Source organism: Carettochelys insculpta, chromosome 5 (assembly GCF_033958435.1).
Source record: "Carettochelys insculpta isolate YL-2023 chromosome 5, ASM3395843v1, whole genome shotgun sequence".
NCBI lineage: Eukaryota > Metazoa > Chordata > Testudines > Carettochelyidae > Carettochelys > Carettochelys insculpta.
In genome coordinates this window covers 87,595,122-87,616,054 of record NC_134141.1, presented here as the reverse complement: position 1 = coordinate 87,616,054, position 20,933 = coordinate 87,595,122, and the positions used below count along the sequence as shown (strand labels likewise).

The 20,933-nt window shown below is 44.4% G+C and overlaps 1 protein-coding gene across 2 annotated transcripts in view; it reads left to right on the top strand.

Annotated features, from left to right (window-relative positions):
- ARSB (arylsulfatase B) overlaps window positions 1-20,933 on the top strand; it is a 102,792-nt gene that overhangs the window by 48,216 nt on the left and 33,643 nt on the right. Inside the window, exons 6-7 of one of the 2 annotated variants that reach the window (XM_074995458.1) lie at window positions 13,818-13,888; window positions 19,743-20,006. In XM_074995458.1, the coding sequence (XP_074851559.1) occupies window positions 13,818-13,888; window positions 19,743-19,792 (121 nt within the window). In that variant the 3' untranslated portion in view covers window positions 19,793-20,006. Of the gene's footprint in view, window positions 1-13,817; window positions 13,889-19,742; window positions 20,007-20,933 lie in introns of those variants that run through there. The other variant, XM_074995457.1, reaches the window with a different exon arrangement.

Genomic DNA, 20,933 nt, shown 5'->3' with positions numbered 1-20,933 from the left:
GGGAGACCAAGGACAGTGTAGGCCCGTTACTCAACAAAGAGGGAAAACAATAACAGAAAATGTGGAAATGGCAGAGGTACTTAATGACTTCTTTGTTTCGCTTTTTACCGAGAAGATTGGTGATGATTGGATATCTAGCATAATGAATGCTGGAGAAAATGAGGTAGGTTCAGAAGTGAAAACAGGAATAGAACAAACTAGAAATTACTTAGAGAAATTAGATGTCTTCAAGTCACCAGGGCCTGGTGGAAATGCATCCTAGAATACTCACAGATCTAATTGCGGATATAGCTGAGCCATTAGTATCTTTGTTAAAAAGTCATGGAAGACAGGAGACATTCCAGAAGGCAGGAAAAGGGCAAACATAGTACCCATCTATAAAAAGAGGAAATAAGGAAAACCCAGGAAACCACAGATCAGTCAGCTTAACTTCTGTGCCAGGAAACATAATGGAGCAATAATTAAGGAATCCATTTGCAAGCATCTGGATGATAATAAGGTGATAAATAAGAACATAGATTTGTCAAGAACAAATCATGTCAAACTAGCCTGACAGCTTTCTTTGATAACAAGCCTTGTGGATAAGGGGGAAGTGGTAGATGTGGTCTACCTAGAGTTCAGTAAAGCATTTGATACAACCTTGCATAACCTTCTTATAAATAAGGTAATGAACTAAAATCTAGACAATGCTACTATAAGATGGATGCATAACTACTCTCTAGGAATGGTTATCCAACTAGTTATCAGTGCTTCACAGCCAAGCTGAGAGGGATATAACCAGTGGGGTTCTGCAGGGATCAGTTTTGGGACCAGTTTTGTTCAATATCTTCATCAACAATTTAGATAATGGCGTAGAGAATATACTTAAAAAGTTTGCAGATGATACCAAGTTGGGAGGGGTTGCAAGTGCTGTGGAGGATAGGATTATAATTCAGAATGATCTGGTCAAACTGGAGAAATGGTCTGAGGTAAATAGGATGAAATTCAATAAGGACAAATGCAAAGTGCCGCGCTTAGGAAGGAACAGTCAGTTTCACACGTACAAAATGAGAAGTGACTGTCTAAGAAGGAGTACTGCAGACAGCGATCTAGGGATCAGTCTGACACTGTTGAAAGAAATGCAAAGATCATTCTGGGGTTAACAGGAGTGTTTTAAGGATGATACAAAAAGCAATCATTCCGCTCTCCTCTGCTCTGAATAAGCCTCACGTGGAGTACTGTGTCCAGTTCTGGGTGCCACATTTCAAGAAAGATGTGGACAAATTGGAGAAAGTCCAGAGAAGAGCAACAAAAATGATTAAAGGTGTAGAAAACATGACGTATGATGGAAGAGTGAAATAATTAGGTTTGGTAGACTGGAAAAGAGACAGCTGAGAGGGGACATGATAACAGCTTTCAAGTACCTAAGAGGTTGTTACAAGGAGGAGGAGGGAGAAAAACTGTTCTCCTTGACCACTAATGATAGGACAAGAAGCAATGGGCTTAAATTTCAGCAAGGAAGGTTTAGGTTGGACATTAAGAAAAACTTCCTGTCAGGGTGGTTAACCACTGGAATAAATTTTCTGAGGAACTTGTGGAAGATTTTTAAGAGCAGGTCATACAAACAGCTATTAGGGGCAATCTAGATGGTGCCTGGACCTGCCATGAGGACTTGATGATCTCTCAAGGTCCGTTCCATTTCTAATGGTCTGATTTTATGTTTCAGTGGTATTTAAATATAGTTTGGATTCATGTAAGGATCATTCAAGATGCTAGCCACATAACAAAGTAAACTGCTACTAAAATTAAATCAGAGGCTGAACCTTTTAATTCCTACAGACCAAACACTGCATCTTAAGTTTTGTATATTAGTTATTGTTTATAATGATTAAACTTTTAGATTCAACTAGTAATTTTGGTAAAAGCCTGTCGATATTAGGGGGACACTGTGTGGGTACTGTATTTCAACAACAGAAATTATAAGATAGAAACTATATAAATGACTCCCCAACAACTTGAGATGGTTAAAACTAAAGCTGAGCTCCTTTTTTTTTTTTTGTAACATCTCCTTACGTCCCACATTTAGCAACTTTAATGCACTCCACCACCAAGATATAATACAGACAGCTAACACACATTGACACGTTTTAATTTTCACTGTGGTGGTGCTAAGCTAGCATTCTAGACATAACATGATTGATAAATGCATCCCTTTTGCCCCTAAAGACAAGGTCCTTGAATTACATTTGAGATTGATATTGGCACTTGGGGCACACTTGCTCATCTTTATTGTCTTTTTTGGGGTGAAAATCTAATGCAACTGATCTTATTCTATTTGTTATAGATTCTTAAACTGAATCATAAGTCTGGTTTCTGAGTGTGTTCCAGTAGCATTAAGCGATGTGACTACATCAGTCACATGTGGTTCTCTCTCTTTCCCTCTCCTCAGAGGAAAATTGTATGTGCCATGTAGCGTTTTGGTTTTTGGTGGGGTTTTGTGCACAAGTAAACTTTAGCCTTATGGTTGAAGGTTTCAGTGACTCAGAAGGATTCTATTGTCTATAACTGGTTTGATTCTGGAGCTTCAGGAAATATTTTCATTGTGCTGGCCCCAGGCCATTAAGGATTTTGAGGCTAAGAGCCAAATCCTAGCAACTGGCTAGATACATATTCTATGAACAACCAGTGAAGAAAATGCAGGACTAGATCTGATGTAATCACAGTACCCTGTATTCGTCATGAGATGTGGTGCAACGCTCTGTACTCGCTGGAGCATTCCAAGGGCTGCTGGGTTCATGCCCAAGTATACTGCATTGCTGCACTCCACACAGAAGGTGTAAAAGCTGTGTGTCATTGAGGCCAGATCATTGTCTACCGAGACAGGATGAATCTGCTACCGAGCCAGAGGTAGTAGAAAGTGTGTGTTAATGCAAATGCTGCTGTGAATGCAAATGCTGCTTGTGTGAGTGTCCAACATCCAACAAGGAATCTAGGAGGGTTCCTCAACTACAAACTGAAAGGCTCATCTGTGTGTGTGTGTGTGTGTGTGTGTGTGTGTCTTCAACTAAAGGAGATTGCACTGTGGTTGCAACCTCGTGAAAGAACTTTCTTCTGCCCATCATTACTAGTGCTTCTCCCTTGCTCGGGTCAGCTGTTCCTCATTCCTCAGCTGATCTTCTCCAAAGTTTGTGTTACCTTGGTGTTACGGGCACATGTAGTGTAGGCTGTGTCGTTTGCATATTACCGGGACCTGAACCCACCTCAGTTTATCAGTTCACATGGTGGCTCCCTGGACCTAATGAGCCCTGGTATGACCCCAGATTACTTTAATTTTGCCAGATTGGAGGTCTCATTCTCAATATGGCTCTTTATAGGAGAAATTAACATAGATTCTGTGAATTGTGACCTATGATAAAAATGTTTAATTCCACCTTTTCCTGAACGAATGGATCACATTTCAAGATTGAAGCTTAATAGATCAGTTGACTGTTGGGTATCAGACCAAAAGGATTTTAATAGCCTCCAACAGAAAGTTCAAATCTGTTGATTTTTATTGCTTAGTGGCCTATAATAGATGTAAAATAGCTAGAATCTTTTAAAAATTATTTAGGGAAATTTGGAAATTTAAACTTTGACCAGTTACTATGTTACAAGTCATGGGTGATAATAAGTAGTATGTTGGAACATGAATATATATTCTGTAATAGCAGTTAATCAAAAATAATTTTTCTTAATCTGTAGACTTTGTCTGCAACTGCTTGTAACATAGGGCAGAAAATAATTTAAAATTACATTCTTAAATACAAAAGGTTATGTATGATCCCACAGACTAAATATTTGTTCAGAAATGATTTTCACAACTAATTGCACTGTAATACAAAAGGAAGATGAAGAAAATGTCTTCAGTCAAGAATCTCATATTTTTTCTAATGTACGGAAGTGTGAGGAAATATGATTCAAAAAAATACAATATGTGGCAAGACATTAAAAAAGCACAAAAACATCCTTAGTGGCACCAGGGGTCATTACCAAAAACAAGACAAACAAATTTACTTTGGAAGACCTTGGACTTTTTCCCAAGGCTACTTTTTGCCTAGTTTAAACAAAACACTGTTCTGTTAAAGTTCCTATAATCAATGTGCATTCATATGCAGCAAACAACAATAACCTTTCACTCAGCTTTAAAAATAGCCCAGGGTTAAAAATATGGGGCCATACCCTGGGTTGGTGTAAACTAGCACAGCTCCTTGGATTTTTACAGAGGTATGTCAGTTTTTTTATCAGAGAATCTGCCCCAAATCTGCAAATTCTTCTTCGAGTGGTCCCCGTGGGTGCTCCACAATAGGTGTCGGGCTCGCCCGGCGCCGCAGATTGGAAATCTTCCAGCAGTTTCTCCTGGATCGCGCATGTGCTGGCACGCGCCGCCCCCCTGTGCGCCCCTGGCCACGTGCACGATCCAGTCTCCGCCAGTTCCTTCTCAACCGCCATCGGCTGCAGACGGAATCCGCTCAGGCTAAGGCCAGAGTCAGATTACTTAGTGTTTTTTTTCCATGTGTAATTTGTTGGTTTTCGGTTATTAAACAAAAAAAAAAACCAAAAAAAAAAAAACCAAAAAAAAAAAAACGCCTTCTCCGTTCCTCCAACCGATGTCACCACGGCTTGGGCCACCTTCACCATTTTCTGGGATTGGCTCCCCCTGGAGTATTGTCACAAGCCAGTTTCACCTCTATCAGTGTCGCCGTGGAGGTCTCGCTCTCCCAGACATTGGGGGTACACACCCCGTGAGTGGTTCAGGTCTCCATCTCCGAACCCTTGCCATGGTCGTCCCTATCAGGCTGGACACAGATAAACCACAGGCCTGCACCCAGGGGCAGGTCCCCACCCCCGGCCGCTCAATACCCTCGTGGGCGCTCCTGATCGGGGACGGAAACACAGTTGTCTCAAGGGGAGTTAAATTTAGAACCCCGAGACTTTCCTTCACAATCTTCCAGTGAGCAAGTGTGTCATCACCCGCGGGAACCCGAGGGTTCGAGGGGTGAACCTTAGGGGTTCCTCCTCATCCTCCCCAGACGAGGCCATGGCCCCCGGGGATATCTCTCCCCGGGATGACCTTAAACAGTTTCAGGAGCTGTTTTAAAGGGTGGCTTTCACACATGACATTTAAATGGCAGAGGTGCAGGAGAAACATCACGAACTCCTGGAAAATCTGAGACCCCCGGCTTCATCCAAAATTGCTATTCCGCTGGACGAAGCCATTCTGGAGTCAGCCATTACTATATGGCAGACTCCAGCCTCTGTTCCGCCTACAAACAAGAGAGCGGATAAGAAATACTTCGTCCCGGCAGAGGGCATGAAGTTCCTCTTCAGTCACCCACAACAAATTCTTTGGTGGTCGGGTCGTCCCAGCAGAGGTCAAAGGCTTTTCAGTGCAAATCGGGGGATCAGACAAAGATGCTAAGAAGCTAGAGCTATTTGGCAGGAAGGTATATTCCTCTCCTATCCTGCTACTGAGAGTGGCAAATTATGGGCACACCTAGCAAACCATAATTTTGATAATTACTCCGGGCTTACTCCCCTCAAGGATTCACTCCCGGAAGACAAAAAGCCAGTGTTAAAGGCGATTGTTCAAGAGGGCTACGCAGCATCGCAGATGGGAGTCCAGATTGTCCTGGACGTGGCGGACACAGCGGCATGCTCAACGGCTACAGCAGTGGTCATGCATAGAGAATCCTGGCCCTAGACGTCGGGTATCTCGAGGGACCTACAGGCGAAGATCGTGGACCTTCCCTTTGATACACAAAAGCTGTTTTGCAGACTCAACCGACTCGGTCCCTCACTCCAGTAAGGACTCAAGAGCTACACTTAGAAGCTCGGGCATTTGTACTCCCCCATACAGGAGGGAAAAATTTTATCCTCAGCAAAGACGCTACGCTTACAACCACAGCGTGCTCTATTTCAACGGGGCTACGGCCACGGGCGCTATCAATAGCGGCAACAGTACAGAACCCCTAGGCGACGTTCTCAACAAAGCCGTACGCCCTCGGGTCAGGCCTCAAAGGCAACAAGTTTGATGGGTATGTCGGGGGCTGCACTATCAATACCCTCGCTCAATGCCACTATCATCTCATGTTCCATCATCGCCTCAGACCGTTCCACTCCCAATGGCAAAAGATCACTGCAGACATATGGGCGCTGGAGATCATAGTCACGGTTACGCGATCCCCTCCCAGTTGCTTCCACCGACGAAGCCTCCCACCAGGCCTCACCTCAGGGGCGCTGCCACGAGGCGAGGCTCAAGCAGAAGGTGACCCATCTTATGTTCACAAGTGCGGTGGAAAGAGTGCCGGAATAATTCCAGGGGAAGGTTTTTATTCACGCTACTTCCTATCGGAGAAGAAAACGGGACACCGGAGGCCCATCTTAGATCTTCGGGGCCTCAACCGTTACTTGCGCAAGCAACGGTTTCAGATGATCACAGTTGCCTTGATACTCATGGCACTGGACGATGGAGACTGGGTTGCAGCACTCGACTTACGAGATGCTTACTTTCATATAACAATCCACCCAGCACACAGATGCTTCCTCCGCTTCACGGTCAGCCAGGAGCGCTTCCAGCACAGGGTTCTTCCGTTTGGCTTCTCCTCGGCCCCCAGAGTCTTACCAAAACCCTGGCAGTGGTGTCAGCCTACCTGCACAGACAGGGGGTGTTTATTTTTCCCATATCTGGGTGACTGCCTGCTAAAAGGGACCTCGAAGGCAGAGGTCTCACGCATGATACGTGTCACAGCGGACACGTTTCTTCGCTGGGCCTAGTCATCAACCTTGCAAGTCGAAGTCCGAACCCACACAACATATAGAGTTCATAGGGGCACGCATAACCTCTATCACAGCAAGGGTGTACCTACCCAACGCCCACTTCTGCGCAATCAGTTTGCTGGTGCAAGTTATTACATGCAGCCCCACGGTGCCAATCTTACCGTGCCTACAGCTGCTGGGCCATATGGCGACAGCGATGTTTGTGGTACAGAATGCCAGGTTGCACATGTCAAGCCCATAGCATTGGCTGGCGAGCGTTTACAAACTGGCATCCCACACTGTCCACAGGGTGGTGTCGCCCACAACAGAGGTGCGCAGATCCCTGGCGTGGTGGGAAAACCCCGAGAATCTGCTAGTGGGGGTGCCTTTTCACCAACCACAAATTTCTACTTTCCTTACTACCGACGCCTCCCACGTGGGATGGGGAGCGCACATCGGCGACAAGGTAACGCAAGGGCTATGGTTCCCTGCGGAACAGACACTGCACATATCCATACTGGAGCTCAGAGCAGTGTTCAATGCCTGCAAACATTTTCAAGATTACCTGTATGGCAAAGTAGTTGGGATTCAATACCGACAATACCTCCACTATGGTCTACATCAATCGATAAGAAGGAGCAAGATCCCGTGCCCTATGTGCGGAAGCACTCCGATTGTGGAATCGGTGCATTGCCAACAACATAACGTTGAAAGCCTCGTACTTGCTGGGCGCGCACAACGTGAATGCAGACCTGCTGAGCAGGCACTTTGCAATCACGCACGAATGGCAGATCCGCTCCGATCTGCTACAGCACATTTTTCGTACATGGGGGTTTCCCCAGATGGATATGTTTGCCACCCAGTACAACAACAACAACAAAAAAAAGTGTCCCCAGCACTGCTCCAGAGCAGGAGTGGGGTGGGGGTCCCTGGGGGACGCTTTCATGTTTTTCATGGAAGGGCTCCCTCCTTTACACGTTTCCCCCGCAGTGCTTATCTGCAAGGTCTTGCACAAAGTCGGAAGGGAGACAGCTCGCACAATACTCATAGTCCCGCTTGGGATCGGCAGCAATGGTTTCCCTTGCTTCTGCGCATGTCGGACCGCCCACCGCTCCCTCTACCGGTGGCGCCGGACTTACTCCCGCGGGCTCAAGGGTCCATAGTGCACCCGCACCCTTAAGGTCTGCACCTACAAGCATGGCTAATCCATGGCTCAGCTCCTTAAAGAGCACATGTACGGAGGGAGCACAAGTAGTCCTGGAATGTAGCCGAAGGACCTCCACCAGGAGGACTTACAAGCAGAAATTGACTCGATTTACAGCCTGGTGTTCTGCCAAGCAGTTAGCTCCCCTTGACGTTCCTATACCTGTAATATTAGAATACTTATTGGACCTCAAGAGAGGCGGGCTTTCTCTATTCTCACTAAGGTCCACCTTGCCGCTGTATCAGCCTTTTCGGCATACAGAGGAAGGGCCCATGGTATTCGACCATCCTATCGTTACCAGGTTCTTGAAGGGGCTGGTAAACCTGTACCCCCTCGGAAACCGCTTCCACCATCGTGGAATTTGGACTTGGTGCTCAGCACGCTATCGGGTCTACCTTTTGAACCATTAGCCACAGTTGCCATACGTCTCCTTACGATAAAAACAACCTTCCTCCTTGCAACTATGTCAGCCAGCAGGGTGAGTGAGCTCGCGGCAGTGATGGCAACGCCGCACTGCACAGTATTCTCAAAGGAGGTGGTAACCTTAAGGCTGCACCCAGCCTTTGTTCTAAAAAGTCTCTCCGGAGTCCAGTCTTAATGAGCCAATAGTTTTACTCTCGTTTTACCCGAAGCCTCACAGCTCCGTCAAGGAGGCACGCCTGCATCTCCTAAATGTGAGGAGGGCATTGGCCTTCCACACAGACAGAACCAAGTCCTTCTGGAAAATGGACAGGCTTCTAGTTTCTCTCGCTCCTGGGTCAAAAGGAGAAGGTCTCTCTTCCCGGAGAATCTCAAAGCACATTGTGCCCTGTGTAACAATGTGCTTCGAACTTTGAAAGACTCCTTTGCTGGCCCCGCCCAGGGCTCACTCCACGAGGGCGTCGTCGTCGTCAACAGCCTTCTTCAAGGGCATCGCGTTAACAGACATCTGTAGAGCGGCGACCTGGTCATCCTATGACACCTTCGCCAAGCATTATGCCCTGCCTTGGGTATTCTAAGAGGATACCCGTCTGTCGACAGCAGTCTTCTCGGGGGCAAGCTGCACATAAACCGATTACCCACCTCCTTACTTGGGTTACTGCTGGGTAGTCACCTATTGTGGAGCACCCACGGGGACCACTCGAAGAAGAAAGAGAAGTTACTCACCTGTAGTAATGATGGTTCTTCGAGATGTGTCCCCGTGGGTGCTCCACCACCCCCCCATCCTCCCCGCTTCGGATCTCTGTCTAGTGTTTTTCAGGAGCATCCGAGGCGGTTGGTCAAGGAACTGGCGGGGACCGGATCTTGCACGCGGCCTGGGGTGCGCAGGGGGGCGGTGCGCGCCGGCGCATGCATGATCCAGGAGAAACTGCTGGAAGATTTCGGATCTGCGGCGCCGGGCGAGCCCGACACCTATTGTGGAGCGCCCACGGGGACACATCTTGAAGAACCATCGTTACTACAGGTGAGTAACTTCTCTTTCCCTTTGAAGACAGCCTGCATTAAGAACATAAAACTGAACCTGTGATGGAACATTCTATAATAATCCCCCCAAAAAAGCCTTCTTACTGTAAGCTTTTCCGTTTATGGGTCTGCATGTGAGGAATTTTGGAGAATCTTAAATGAATCTTCACATCTTTGCAGTCTTTTGTATTCAGTAAAGCTGTGTCTACACTTGCATTCCTCTTTTAAAAGAAGAATGCAAATGAGGGAAATCAGAAATGCAAATGAAGTGCTGGTTTACATATCTCATGCTTCATTTGCATAATCTCTTTTCAGAAGAGATTATTTTGAAAGAAAAAATGCAGTGTAGATGGGGCTCTTTTGAAAATAAACCTCGTTTTTGAAAGAACACTTATTCCTTACAATACTTACCAATTTTTGTGTCTTCTTCTATGGATCGCCACTGGCCTCCATGTCTTCATGGGCGTGGCAGCCTGCAGGCACAACCTGAGATATTCCTTCTTTCCCCACTTGGACAACTGGCTCCTTGTGGTGTGCTCTTGCTCCTGTATCTTTGCCACTCTCCAGACCCTCTGCACCCTCCCCGACAGCTTGTGGGTCTGCATCAACAAGGAAAAGTGGTCAGCAAATGGGAGCTGCAGATTGTGCTGGGGATGGGCAGTGCGCAAAGCTTCCCTTCCCCCCAGCTCACAGTGGCACTCAGAGAGGCGCATATCCCTCACAGCCAGCCACTTTGAGCCACGGGGGGGCCATGGAGGCAGGCTTGGGAGTATGTCTGAGGCTCCTGTCAATCATGAGCTGGATCCAGCCCATCTCTGGTGTAGTTTCTAGATAGTGTTGGTAAAATTGTTAATGATTTAGAGGGGGCAGATGTGTTCAATAAATAATTTTGTATTTGGATCATACCAGGATGATGTACTTGTATCATGAAAAATTATCTTCTCAGCCCGCTAGTAACTTAGCAATATGTCAGACAATATCTATAAGGATAACGTTTTTAAATCAACAGGTCATCAAAACTCCTAAAAGAATTCAGGTCAGAGATCTCTGACCCCATGGTGTTTGTTTTTAATGTCATCTCTTGAATACCAGGGAAATTCCAGAAAATGGGAAGAGTGCTAATATTTTTAAAAAAACGTGGGGGGGGGGGCGGGCTGAGGGGTGGGGGTAGAAATAGGATGACCCAGGTAACTATTGGCCAGGTCGCCTGATGTTAGCTCTGGGCAAAATAATGGAAATGCTGACACTAAATTCAGTTAATAAAGAATTAAATATTAGTAATAAAGTCCTGATGTGTGTGTGTGTGTGTGTGTATGTATATGTATATATAAAATAAATTACCCTGATTTTAGGAAAAATAGATCTTGTCAAATAAACCTGCTTTCATTCTTTGTTGAGATTATTCATTTGGCTAATAAAAGTAGATGGAATATAATCAGATTTTTATGAGGCTGTTGACTTAGTACTACAAGATATTCTAATTATAAAAATTAGCATTTTGTGAAACAATAGACCATAGGTTAAATAGATTAAGAACTGGTTAACTGATCTCTAAAAAAGTAGTTGTAAGTGGGAAATGATAACTGAGCATTGGTATTTCTGTTGGGATTTGGGAAGCATAGGTTCATGACGCAGTATTGTTAAACATTTTCATCAATAGTCCGAATGTACATTTGAAGTCATTGTTTATAAAATTTGCAGATGACTCATAGATTAATAGGGAGTACTATTTAATAATGAAGGCAGGCCAGTCACACAACACGATCCAGATTGCTTGGTAACCTGTGCCAATTCAAATAGAATGTGTTTTAATACAGCTAAATGAAAAGTTTTTTATATGTCAAGCAAGAAGGAATACATGTTATATCTATATCATGGGGCATTATATCCTGGAGAACAATGACTATGAAAATGATTTAGGGGTCATAATGGCGAGTCAGCTTAACAAGCATTCCCATTGTGATGCGATGAGATAGAGGGCTAATGCAATCCACAGATGTACAAATGGGGAGTAGTGAATCAGAGGAAGGAGGTGATATTAACAATGCATACAGCAGTGCTGAAACTGATACTGGAGTACAGTCCTGGTGTCCATCTTTTAAAAAGTATGTTGAAAAATGGGAGATAGTGCAAAATGACCCACCATAATTACTGGGTGCATACAGGAGGTAATACTAAATGCTCTAAGGGTCCCTTCTGGATTTGCATCTCTAGAGTCCATCAACTGACCCCCTTCCCAAATAGCCAAAAGGTAAAACAAGGGCTTTTGTTGTGTGGCTGGAATAATAAAAATGTCAAGCTCTGTTGGGCCAAAAAGGTGAGTGGAAAATCTTTCTAGAAAATGCCCTGTAAGCAGTCTCCTACCTTTTCAGCCGGAGTCTGTCTAGCTCAAGCACTTATTTATTTTAGCAGTGGAGCTTTCTGTAGGAAGGAAAGCAGACTCTCGGACTATAAGGTCCTAAAATACTCAGAGCTTTATAGGTAAACCCCAACACCTTAAACTCTACCCTGTACTGGCAGCTGGTACATATTAAGACGCACTGGCTGAACAGACTCTCCCTCTGTTTGACACATCGTTAAAACAGGTGGGCATTTAAGAGCTTCAGTCTAGCCTAATTGCTGTTTCTATATAGCCTTCCAGTTGTTGCAATATGTAGAACATATTCAAATTAATTCAGTTTCAAGGTGAGAATGATGTGAATAACAGTAATAAAGGCTACGCCTGACAGGAGAGGTCTCACTCTTTTTGCCAGGAACAGATGGAGAAGAGTATTGTTGGCCAGAATCTGTTGTTCGGTTCAAAATCTAATGAAACTCCTAAAATGCAAACATTTTACATAAGGCTGAGGCATTTCCTTAGTCAGGAGTGCAACTCGTGTTGCTAATGAGAAATTAAAACCCTAGCATTTTTAATACATTGTGGGGGGAAACTTTTTTGTACGGTAGTTTTTGCACACTGAATTTGTAACATTGAACTTTGGTTGTGTATTAACCAAAGCTGGTTGGTTTGTTATATACAGGTTGAACACCTCTAGTCCAGCACTCACTCATCTGGCAACACACGTATTTTGGGATGATGTTAGTTAGCTGCACAATTTCTTATCATGGGTATGGCCAAGTTTCCTGCAGTTCCATAACGTTTATTTACAGCCATCAGTCCTGGCTCTTAGTGTTCTGTGCTGTTATTTAGCTGTAATTTATCCCTAAATTTCTTCTATAAGCCCAGGAAGAAGTAGAAGTGTTGGTAATGCTGCTAGACAGTATCAATATTGCCACTATAGTCTGGCAAATTCTCTTGTTCAGCACCAGTCAAGTCCCAAGGGTGCCAGATTAGAGAGGTTCAACCTGTACTCCTTACTCTCTGAAGCAGTTCCACTAGTAATTTATAATTTCTCTTTTACTCAGAATGTTTGGCTTCCAAAGATAATATGAGGTGGGGAAATACTCATTCCATAATTAGGTTATTGTTACTGAATTATAAAATATTTCCTCCCAAGATAAAAATTAATATAGTTTTAACATCTTAAAATTTCCAGTGTGTGTTATCTTACCTTTGTTTGTGTTCTAGATGGTAAATGTTTCAGGTCAAAGATTGTCTTTACTTGTCTTATATGCTGTTGCGTTATATAAAATAATCTAGATGCCATCTGAATGTTTGCCTTTGAAGTTCATGAGCAGATCATGTTGTGGTGTGAAGAATGTTTTTATTTTAATTCCCATAATGAAAACAGATGACTTCTAACTGGCTTGCGTGCTTGTTTTTGTAGGTATGGACCTTATAAGGAATGTTGGTTGCATTCACGTAATGGTTGCTTGATATGGAGAGCTCCAGTCCTGCCTCCATAGATAGCCCCCACTGATTTCATTGGGACTGTTCACATGCATGTGGAGTTGTAGGATTGGGCAAAAATCAGTAGGACCACATCTACATGGCCGATTAGCACAGCGCTGCTGCTGGCAGCGCTGTGCTAATGACAGGTCACAAAATTGCAAATGGAGGATCATTTGCAAACTCACGTGGCTAATTAACATAGCTGCACGGGATTTTATTGTCATCGGGGTCATGCCGGCAGTACAGAGGCTGTGTGGACGTGCCTCTGCTGGCTAAGTCCTCTTCTGTCACCAGGCCCCCTGACAACAGTAAAATCACATGCGGCTATGCTAATGGTCCTCTGCATTTGCAATGTCATGACCTGTCATTAGCACAGCGCTGAGCTAAACGGCCATGTAGACATGGCCTAGGTGTATCAGGTGACTTTCAAATTTAAAGTTCATACAAGTTAATGGACACAATTGTTTCCTGCACGTGTGACAAAAGGAAGTATTAAAATAGACATGAAGATTTCTAGTAGACTCTAGAAAGGAAATTAATGTTTCCCTGTGATCTCTGTTCTAGTGAAGGAAGCCCTTCTCCCAGAAAGGAGCTGCTTCATAATATAGACCCTATGTTTGTGGACACTTCCCCATGTAAGTATGCAATTTGTTGCTAGTCATATTTTAGACACACAGTTTATCTGCATAATGGATGCTTTTTCCCCTCTAGTAACATTACCATTTTGTAGGTGGAGAAAGGTATCTAAATATTTCCTTTCATCTCCTGTATATTTTAGAGAATTTGTCTGTCTGTTAAAGAACTCCTCCTAAACAGTAAGAGTAAGACCACCAAATTCAGTACAGTGCTCAGCTTCTTCTTATAACTTAAAGCAGCGTGAGGGTTTTGTTGTGCCAAGAAAACAGGGTGTGTCTGGAATGGGATTGTGTCTCATAAAACTAAACAAAAAAGAGCCAAAATCACCAAATCAAGTACATTCCTCAAAAATGACATAACTGAGTGAATGTTGAAGGAGACTGAACCAAGATGAGCCAGCAAAATAGCATGAATCTGGAATAGGATTGCTTCTCAATAAACCAGGGATCTGCAACCTGAATAGCGAGACGAGCCATTTTTTCAAATTCAGTTAGTTAATGCTTCAGGAGCTGCAATGCATGTGAATATGAGCGAGTCCTTAATAAATAATGTCAAACTGCACTTTTATCACTCCTGTTTTAAGAACAGTGTGCAAACACACTGATTTGTATCAGTTAGTATGTTGTTACCCCCATCTCCAGGATTTACCTGCCTCAACCCCCAAATCTGTCCCTCTATCCCCAAGCTATACCCCCATCTCGCAAACCTGACCCCCCCGCATCCCCAGGTTTAACCCCTTCAGCCCCAAACCACCCCCCCCATCCCCAGGATTTACCTGTCTCAGCTGATGATCTCCACGTGTTGCTGCTGCTCTTCCATGGCTGCCACCTCCTCCCGCTGCTCCCCCCCACCCCCTCCTCAGTGCAGCTGCACAGCTCCAGCACGGACAGGCTCAGCCGCCCCTCCCCACAGCTCTCCTGCAAGCTTACTTCCCCCACATGGAGTGTGTGGGCGGCTTCCTGCCCTGCGGGCTTCCTCTTTCGGGGCTCCCTGCCCTGTTGGCTTTTCTCCTGCCACAGCTGACTGCTCAGTGGCTCCAAATGCTGCCTCCTCCACTTAAACAACAAAACTAAATTCCATTTTAACTGTGGGCATTATTTAAGCAGTGGCAGCCTCCAGAGCTCCAAGCGAAGTCAGCGACAGGAGCTCTCAGAGCCCCAAGTGACTCCTTAAAGAGCCACATGCGGCTCTGAAGCTGCAGGTTTTCGACCTCTGCAATAAACCTTACTGAAAACAGAGAAAATGGAGAAATATGGAGTAATGCTCTGTTTCGGCACAGCTAAGTCAATGCTTAAGTTGGAACAGTAAAAGAAAATGTTATTGGAAACCAAATGGGCTATAGCCCTGTTTCGTTAAAATTTAGTAAATGAGTTTATAGGGATGAAGAAAAAAATACACTGGATGGAATTTCCATTTTAAAAAAATTGCTAAAAATGAAGTGGATAAATTTTAACAATTACTTTTTCAAAGAAATCTGAAATAAAAATTAACTTAATGAAAATAACACTAAATTTGTGAAAAATACAGTCAAATAACACATGTACATTTTCCATTTACTTTCCAATAAAACCCCAAACCCTTAACTGAGGTAAGTACGGGAGCAACACTGGGTAAATCTGCTAGAAATGTGCTTCTCATAAAACCCGACGGAAAAGAGACCAAATCACAGAAGGAGACAGAAATCTGCTATAAATAAATCGCTGCTAGTGAAGTTTCAATAATCACAACTATAGTGCACTGTTAAGTACACACTAAAGCATTGCCAGACTGCTCTTCCTTTCCCAGCATTCTGAAGTATTCTCATACAAAGAATAATATATTACAAGACGTGGGATTAAGATAAAATGACATGCCTCAGACTGGCAGATATCGCCTAACATTTGCATGTCCTGTCCTGTCCTGTGATAAGATGGTATTATTGAGCTTGCAAATGGAAAACTTTTGTTTGGAAAAGGCTGACACTCCAAGTCTCGTGACTGCTTTTGTGCCATTCTAACAAGAGTTGAAGCCATTGTTAACAAGTCATGCTGCTCTCTAAAGGCACAGTTTTATAATTCAGCCTTTACTAACCATGGTTTGTTCATGGAGATTTTCAGTGGACCATGTTTCCTCCGGATATTTTGAAGTTCTTGTGTTAGTTCAATTAAGATATACAGAAATACAATGAGAGCTAAACACTGACTGAGGGAAGCCAGTGCAGTGGGGAGAGTGGCATGTGACCAATGAGCCTGGCACAAGTCCTGTAGTCGCTGGAGGGAATGATTTAGGATAGGCTGCCACAGTTCACATTTGGCTCGGTATTGGTTCTGTTTGAAGCAAGAGTGCATGATCTCATCTTGGCCAGTCACTGCTGCCTGCTGTGATGATAGCATACACACTGGTCAGACTCGGGTTTGGCCATGCTGGTTTTGCTCTATAGAAGGCTCTGAGGGCTGTTACAGCCCGGCAGGCAGTCCCTTGTAGGCTGTTACACCCAGATATGTTGTTATAGAGATGCACTTTGGAAACTGCCTCTCTCTATCTGTGGTACTGCAATACTTGAGCTCTGCTGAGGTGCGCACGATAACATGTTTAAACCTGAAGGGGGGCTGGAGTCAGGAAGCTTTCTATGTGGAGCCGTAGGCTCAGGAACTTGCTTCCCACATTGGTTCAATATGGCCTGAGTCTGCTGAAGTTCAGCGTGTACTGCAAGGATTACTCAGTTTTTTCAGGATCTTTCTGTGGTGGTAAATTAGGGAGGGCCATTGTATTAGTTGGTAAAATGTGAATAACCGTTAAAATGGCTACTGAACCAATTTAAAATGTATGTGTATGTACACATACCTCTCCTGTGCTTTGGGCACATTTAAAAGAAATCAAAGTAAATAAATACTTACCCAGATGTCATTATTTATTACGGACGGTTTCCCCATCTCCCCTCCCCTCCCCATCCAACTCCTGTCACCCCGGCAAGTCAGCTCATGGCCCTCATTTGGCCATGTAGCCCCAAGTACCTGTGTACAGCAAAAGACAGGACCAGGCCTTAAATATGTAACCCTTCAGCTTTTTGCATAACTTCAATTTTAATTATCTGAAAGGTGTTGGAAAAAGTAGCTATATGGCTGCTAGCTCTTATCAGTATTTGTAAGTGTTATACGTATTTTCTCAGGTGCATGTTAGGTATCAAAATCTTTCTGCTTCAGATCATTATTTCTTCAGCTAATGCACGAGAAACGTTTTTTGTCTGACGCAACAGAGCACATTCATTGATATTTCAGCCTTTGGTCTAATGTTTTGCATGGTGCTGAAAGCCTATAACCTTTCGTAACTTAACAGCAGATTGAAGGGGCTCTGTGCTTTGCAAGATAAGCTCATCATCTTATTAATATTCTAGTTTTGATAGTGGTAATGTAGTTATAATCTCCTCTAGTCACAAAAACTATAAAAATGTTTTGTCATATGACTTAGTTAATAAGCATAAATGTATTTGTGCACGTCAGCCTGTGTCTCAGTAAGCTTCCTTTCTTTTTCATTTTCTCTAGCCACACCCCTTCTCCAAGGCCTTGCTCACTGCATTTTCCCCTCCCTTGGTGGCTTGCTCTCCCCAGCCCTGTCACACTTTCACAGGTCTGAGGCAGGGGATTGGGATGCAAGAGGGGATTGGGGCACTAACTGGGAGCATGGACTCTGGGTTTGAGCCAGAAAGGAGGGGTTCAGGGTGTGGAAGGGCTCCGGGCTGGGAGATGGGGCAGAGGGATTCAGAGGGTGGGAGGGGGCTGTGGATTGTGAGAGAGGATTGACGTGTAGGGGACGAGGATCTGGCTCTGAGGTGCGGGATGAGGCATTTGGAGAGAACTGGGGAGCTCAGGGTCAGGGCATCAGGGTTGGGGTGCAGGCTTACCTTGGGTCACTCCTGGTCAGTGGGGCTAAGACATGCTCACTCACTGACCTGGCTCTGCACTGCATCCTGGAAGCAGGTGACAGGGATGAGGCTTAGGAGGCTCCTTTTACTGCTCTTGCCCTCGGGCTTCACCTCTCCAGCTTCCATTGGCTGCGGTTTGTGGCCAGTGGGAGTGCAGAGCTAGTTTACTGGCTGGGAGCCATGTGTGGAGGCCTCTGACACCTCTTCCTTGGAGTTGGATCTGCTGACCACGTCCAGGGGGCAGTGTGGAGCCAGAACAGGTAGGGACTAGTCCAAGGAGGAACAATAATTTTGATGAGGGGCCACTTCAAGAATTTGGTAAGTCGTGAAGGGCTACACTATTCTGTGATATTAATGGAGGAGGTCCTGGGTCTGGGATGTAGGACAGGTGCAGGAGGGAGCTTGGGGTAGGGATTGGAGTACAGAGGAGGGTGTGGGGTCCAGGACGGGGTGCTGGGTCTGGGAGGTGGTGAGGGTGCAGGAGAGGATTCTGACCTGGAGGAGAGGTGTAGAAGGACATGCAGGGTCTGGGAGGGGGTTGTGACCTGTGGTGAAGGTGCAGCAGGGTTGGGTTGGGACCTGGGACAGGGAGTTGGGGAGTGGGAGAGGATATGGTTCCAGGTGTAGTTTCTGACCAGGAGGCACTTACCCTAGGCAGCTGCTGTCCAACAGCACCCTCAGGCAGGCTCCCTTCCCTCTACACCCCACACATGGTGCTCAAAGCACCCGGCTGCTGGGCCCCTGTATGTCTCTGCGCTGTGAACAATTTGCGGGGAGGCCCTTTGCATGCTGCTTGTGCCACAAGCACGACCCAGGCAGCTCTCATTGGTTGGGTTCTGCCCAATGGGAGATGTGAGATTGTGCTGTTGGCAGGGTTAGCGCACAGAGACCTCCTCAGGGACACACGCCATGCAGAGACGCACATGGCCACAGCGGCCAGCCTCTTTGAGTGGCATATGCAGGGGTGGCAGGCAGGGAGTCCATCCAAAGATCCTGCTGGGCCACAGGACATTGGCAGCCCAGAGTATTGTTGGGGCTGCATCCAAAGGTTTGGCAAGTCAGATCCGGCCCGTGGGCTGCGTTTTGCCCTAGGACTGGTCTGCCAACCAGACTTTTATGGTCCAGTCAGGAGGGCTGACCAGAGCCACCAAGGTCTCTTTTCAACCGGTTATTCCGGTCAAAAACTGTGTGCCTGGAAATCTGGAAATCCTCCTGTGAACTTCGTATAAGTTGAAAAGCCAGTGTAATTGTTCAGTGATCATACATCACACTGGTCTCTGGAATATTTCACTTTTCATGGGACCAGTATTTTCTGGCACATCAAGAATAGCATCTGTTTGGAAAGAATGCTATATGTCCTACACGTTTTTCTACGTAATTTATTAGAGAAGCGTGATGATGTAATTTTAAAAAGTACTGTTTTGTAATGGCATGCACATGCCAGAGTTAGCATTAAGGTTACATATGCTTTCTTAATATTGGTATTTCCTGATTTTTGAGTGTTGAAACGTGTAATGTGTGTGTTCATTTTAATATAGATTTTTCTTTAATAGGTTGTAGGTGTGTATGTCTGTCTGTTTATAAAAAACAGTATTATATACCCCAGAAAATGCCACTCATGAGGTTCACATATTTTGCACTTTTTTGATTCTGCATTTTGTGACTTGGCTGAAATAGGAAAACTGTCTCTGAGCTTTGCTCTCTCTTTTCCGTTCTTTATCCCAACATAATAGGTTGTTTTTTAGTAAATATGTGCACCTAAGACGTTATTGATACACTTATGACTCACTTGCTTACAGAAAAACTAAAATAAAGATTGAAAATATTGACAGCTGTCAGGATTACAGTGCCTACCCTTGTGTTGACTCTGTGAGAGCGCACATACACCCAGCCACTCTCTCTCTCTCACTCACACACACACATACTCTCTCTCTCTCTCTCCCCCTCTCCAGCCCCACCGGTGACAAGCTTTATGTCTCTGTCTCCTGGAATGATATCATGAGATTCTTCAACATACAGACTGGGCCTAAGTCTACGATATGTTATGGATCCACTGTGAATACTCCAGCAGGTCTAAATTGGTTTGTCATCTGGTCTTCTTCCCTTGGGGACCTTAAAACCATTGGTAAACACAGTGGCTAGAAATTATTGAATAAGACTTTGATTTAAGAATATTAACTGTAGGAATAAAGCAGAACATTAGAGAACAATATTTTAAAAATGTACATAGTCTGTATGCAAGCCTGTTTTACTTAGAGGCTCACCATCATTTGGCAGAGACTCTAGGCATACCTTCCTGTGCTTTCTCTGCCAAACAACTTCGCTGCCTTGCCTTCAGAGATAATTAAATTTTATTCAGCTGTGGACCCTTTGTCTCCATTTCCTGGACTTGCATCCTGCTGCCCAAACTAGTTTGTTGAGCTCCACTGGGAAGTCAGTTCGGCATCCTCCAGGCCAGTTTTCTTGGTAATGACCTCCAGGTGTTTGTGATGGATGTCTTATCATGAGCTGTTGTTTTGTTTTCCAATTTGTCTCCTTCCAGTTTCTTGATTTAAAGCAGTGTAGTCATATAGTAAAAAAATAATTAGGTCACAATACCGTATTCAGAAATTAGTACAGAGCAGTCCCATGTCCTTCCAAGCACAAAAAGCAGAATATTAAAACAAAATATCTAATTCTTCCATTTTTCCAGTTAGAACAGTTACATTTGCAAATTCATTTGAACTATTTTTAATAATTCAACAAACTTGCAAACAGGAGCAATATTATATTTAAATAAATTTAAATTAGTACATATTCCTTTGTAATGTAAATATTATTGAGACACCAAACAAGATGCAGAAGATACCTTTCAAGGTACTTTGGATTAATAGCACTTACGTGCTGTGAAAGGAAATTGCAGAAAATCTTATACATTTGTTTTATATAATTTTGCAGCATCCCTTTAAAAATATTTTCCCAATTGTTGATGATTTGGCAGCTGGGAGGGTGACATCAGCTCTCTCATTGTGAAGATCTGTTTTTCTTTTAAACAGCTTTATGGCATTTCATTGAGTTTTGGTGATTCAGCTGAATTAAAAAGCAACTGTATTTGAGTCTAAATTCCCCTAATTGCTAAATCAAACACGTTCCTTTCCACAGAG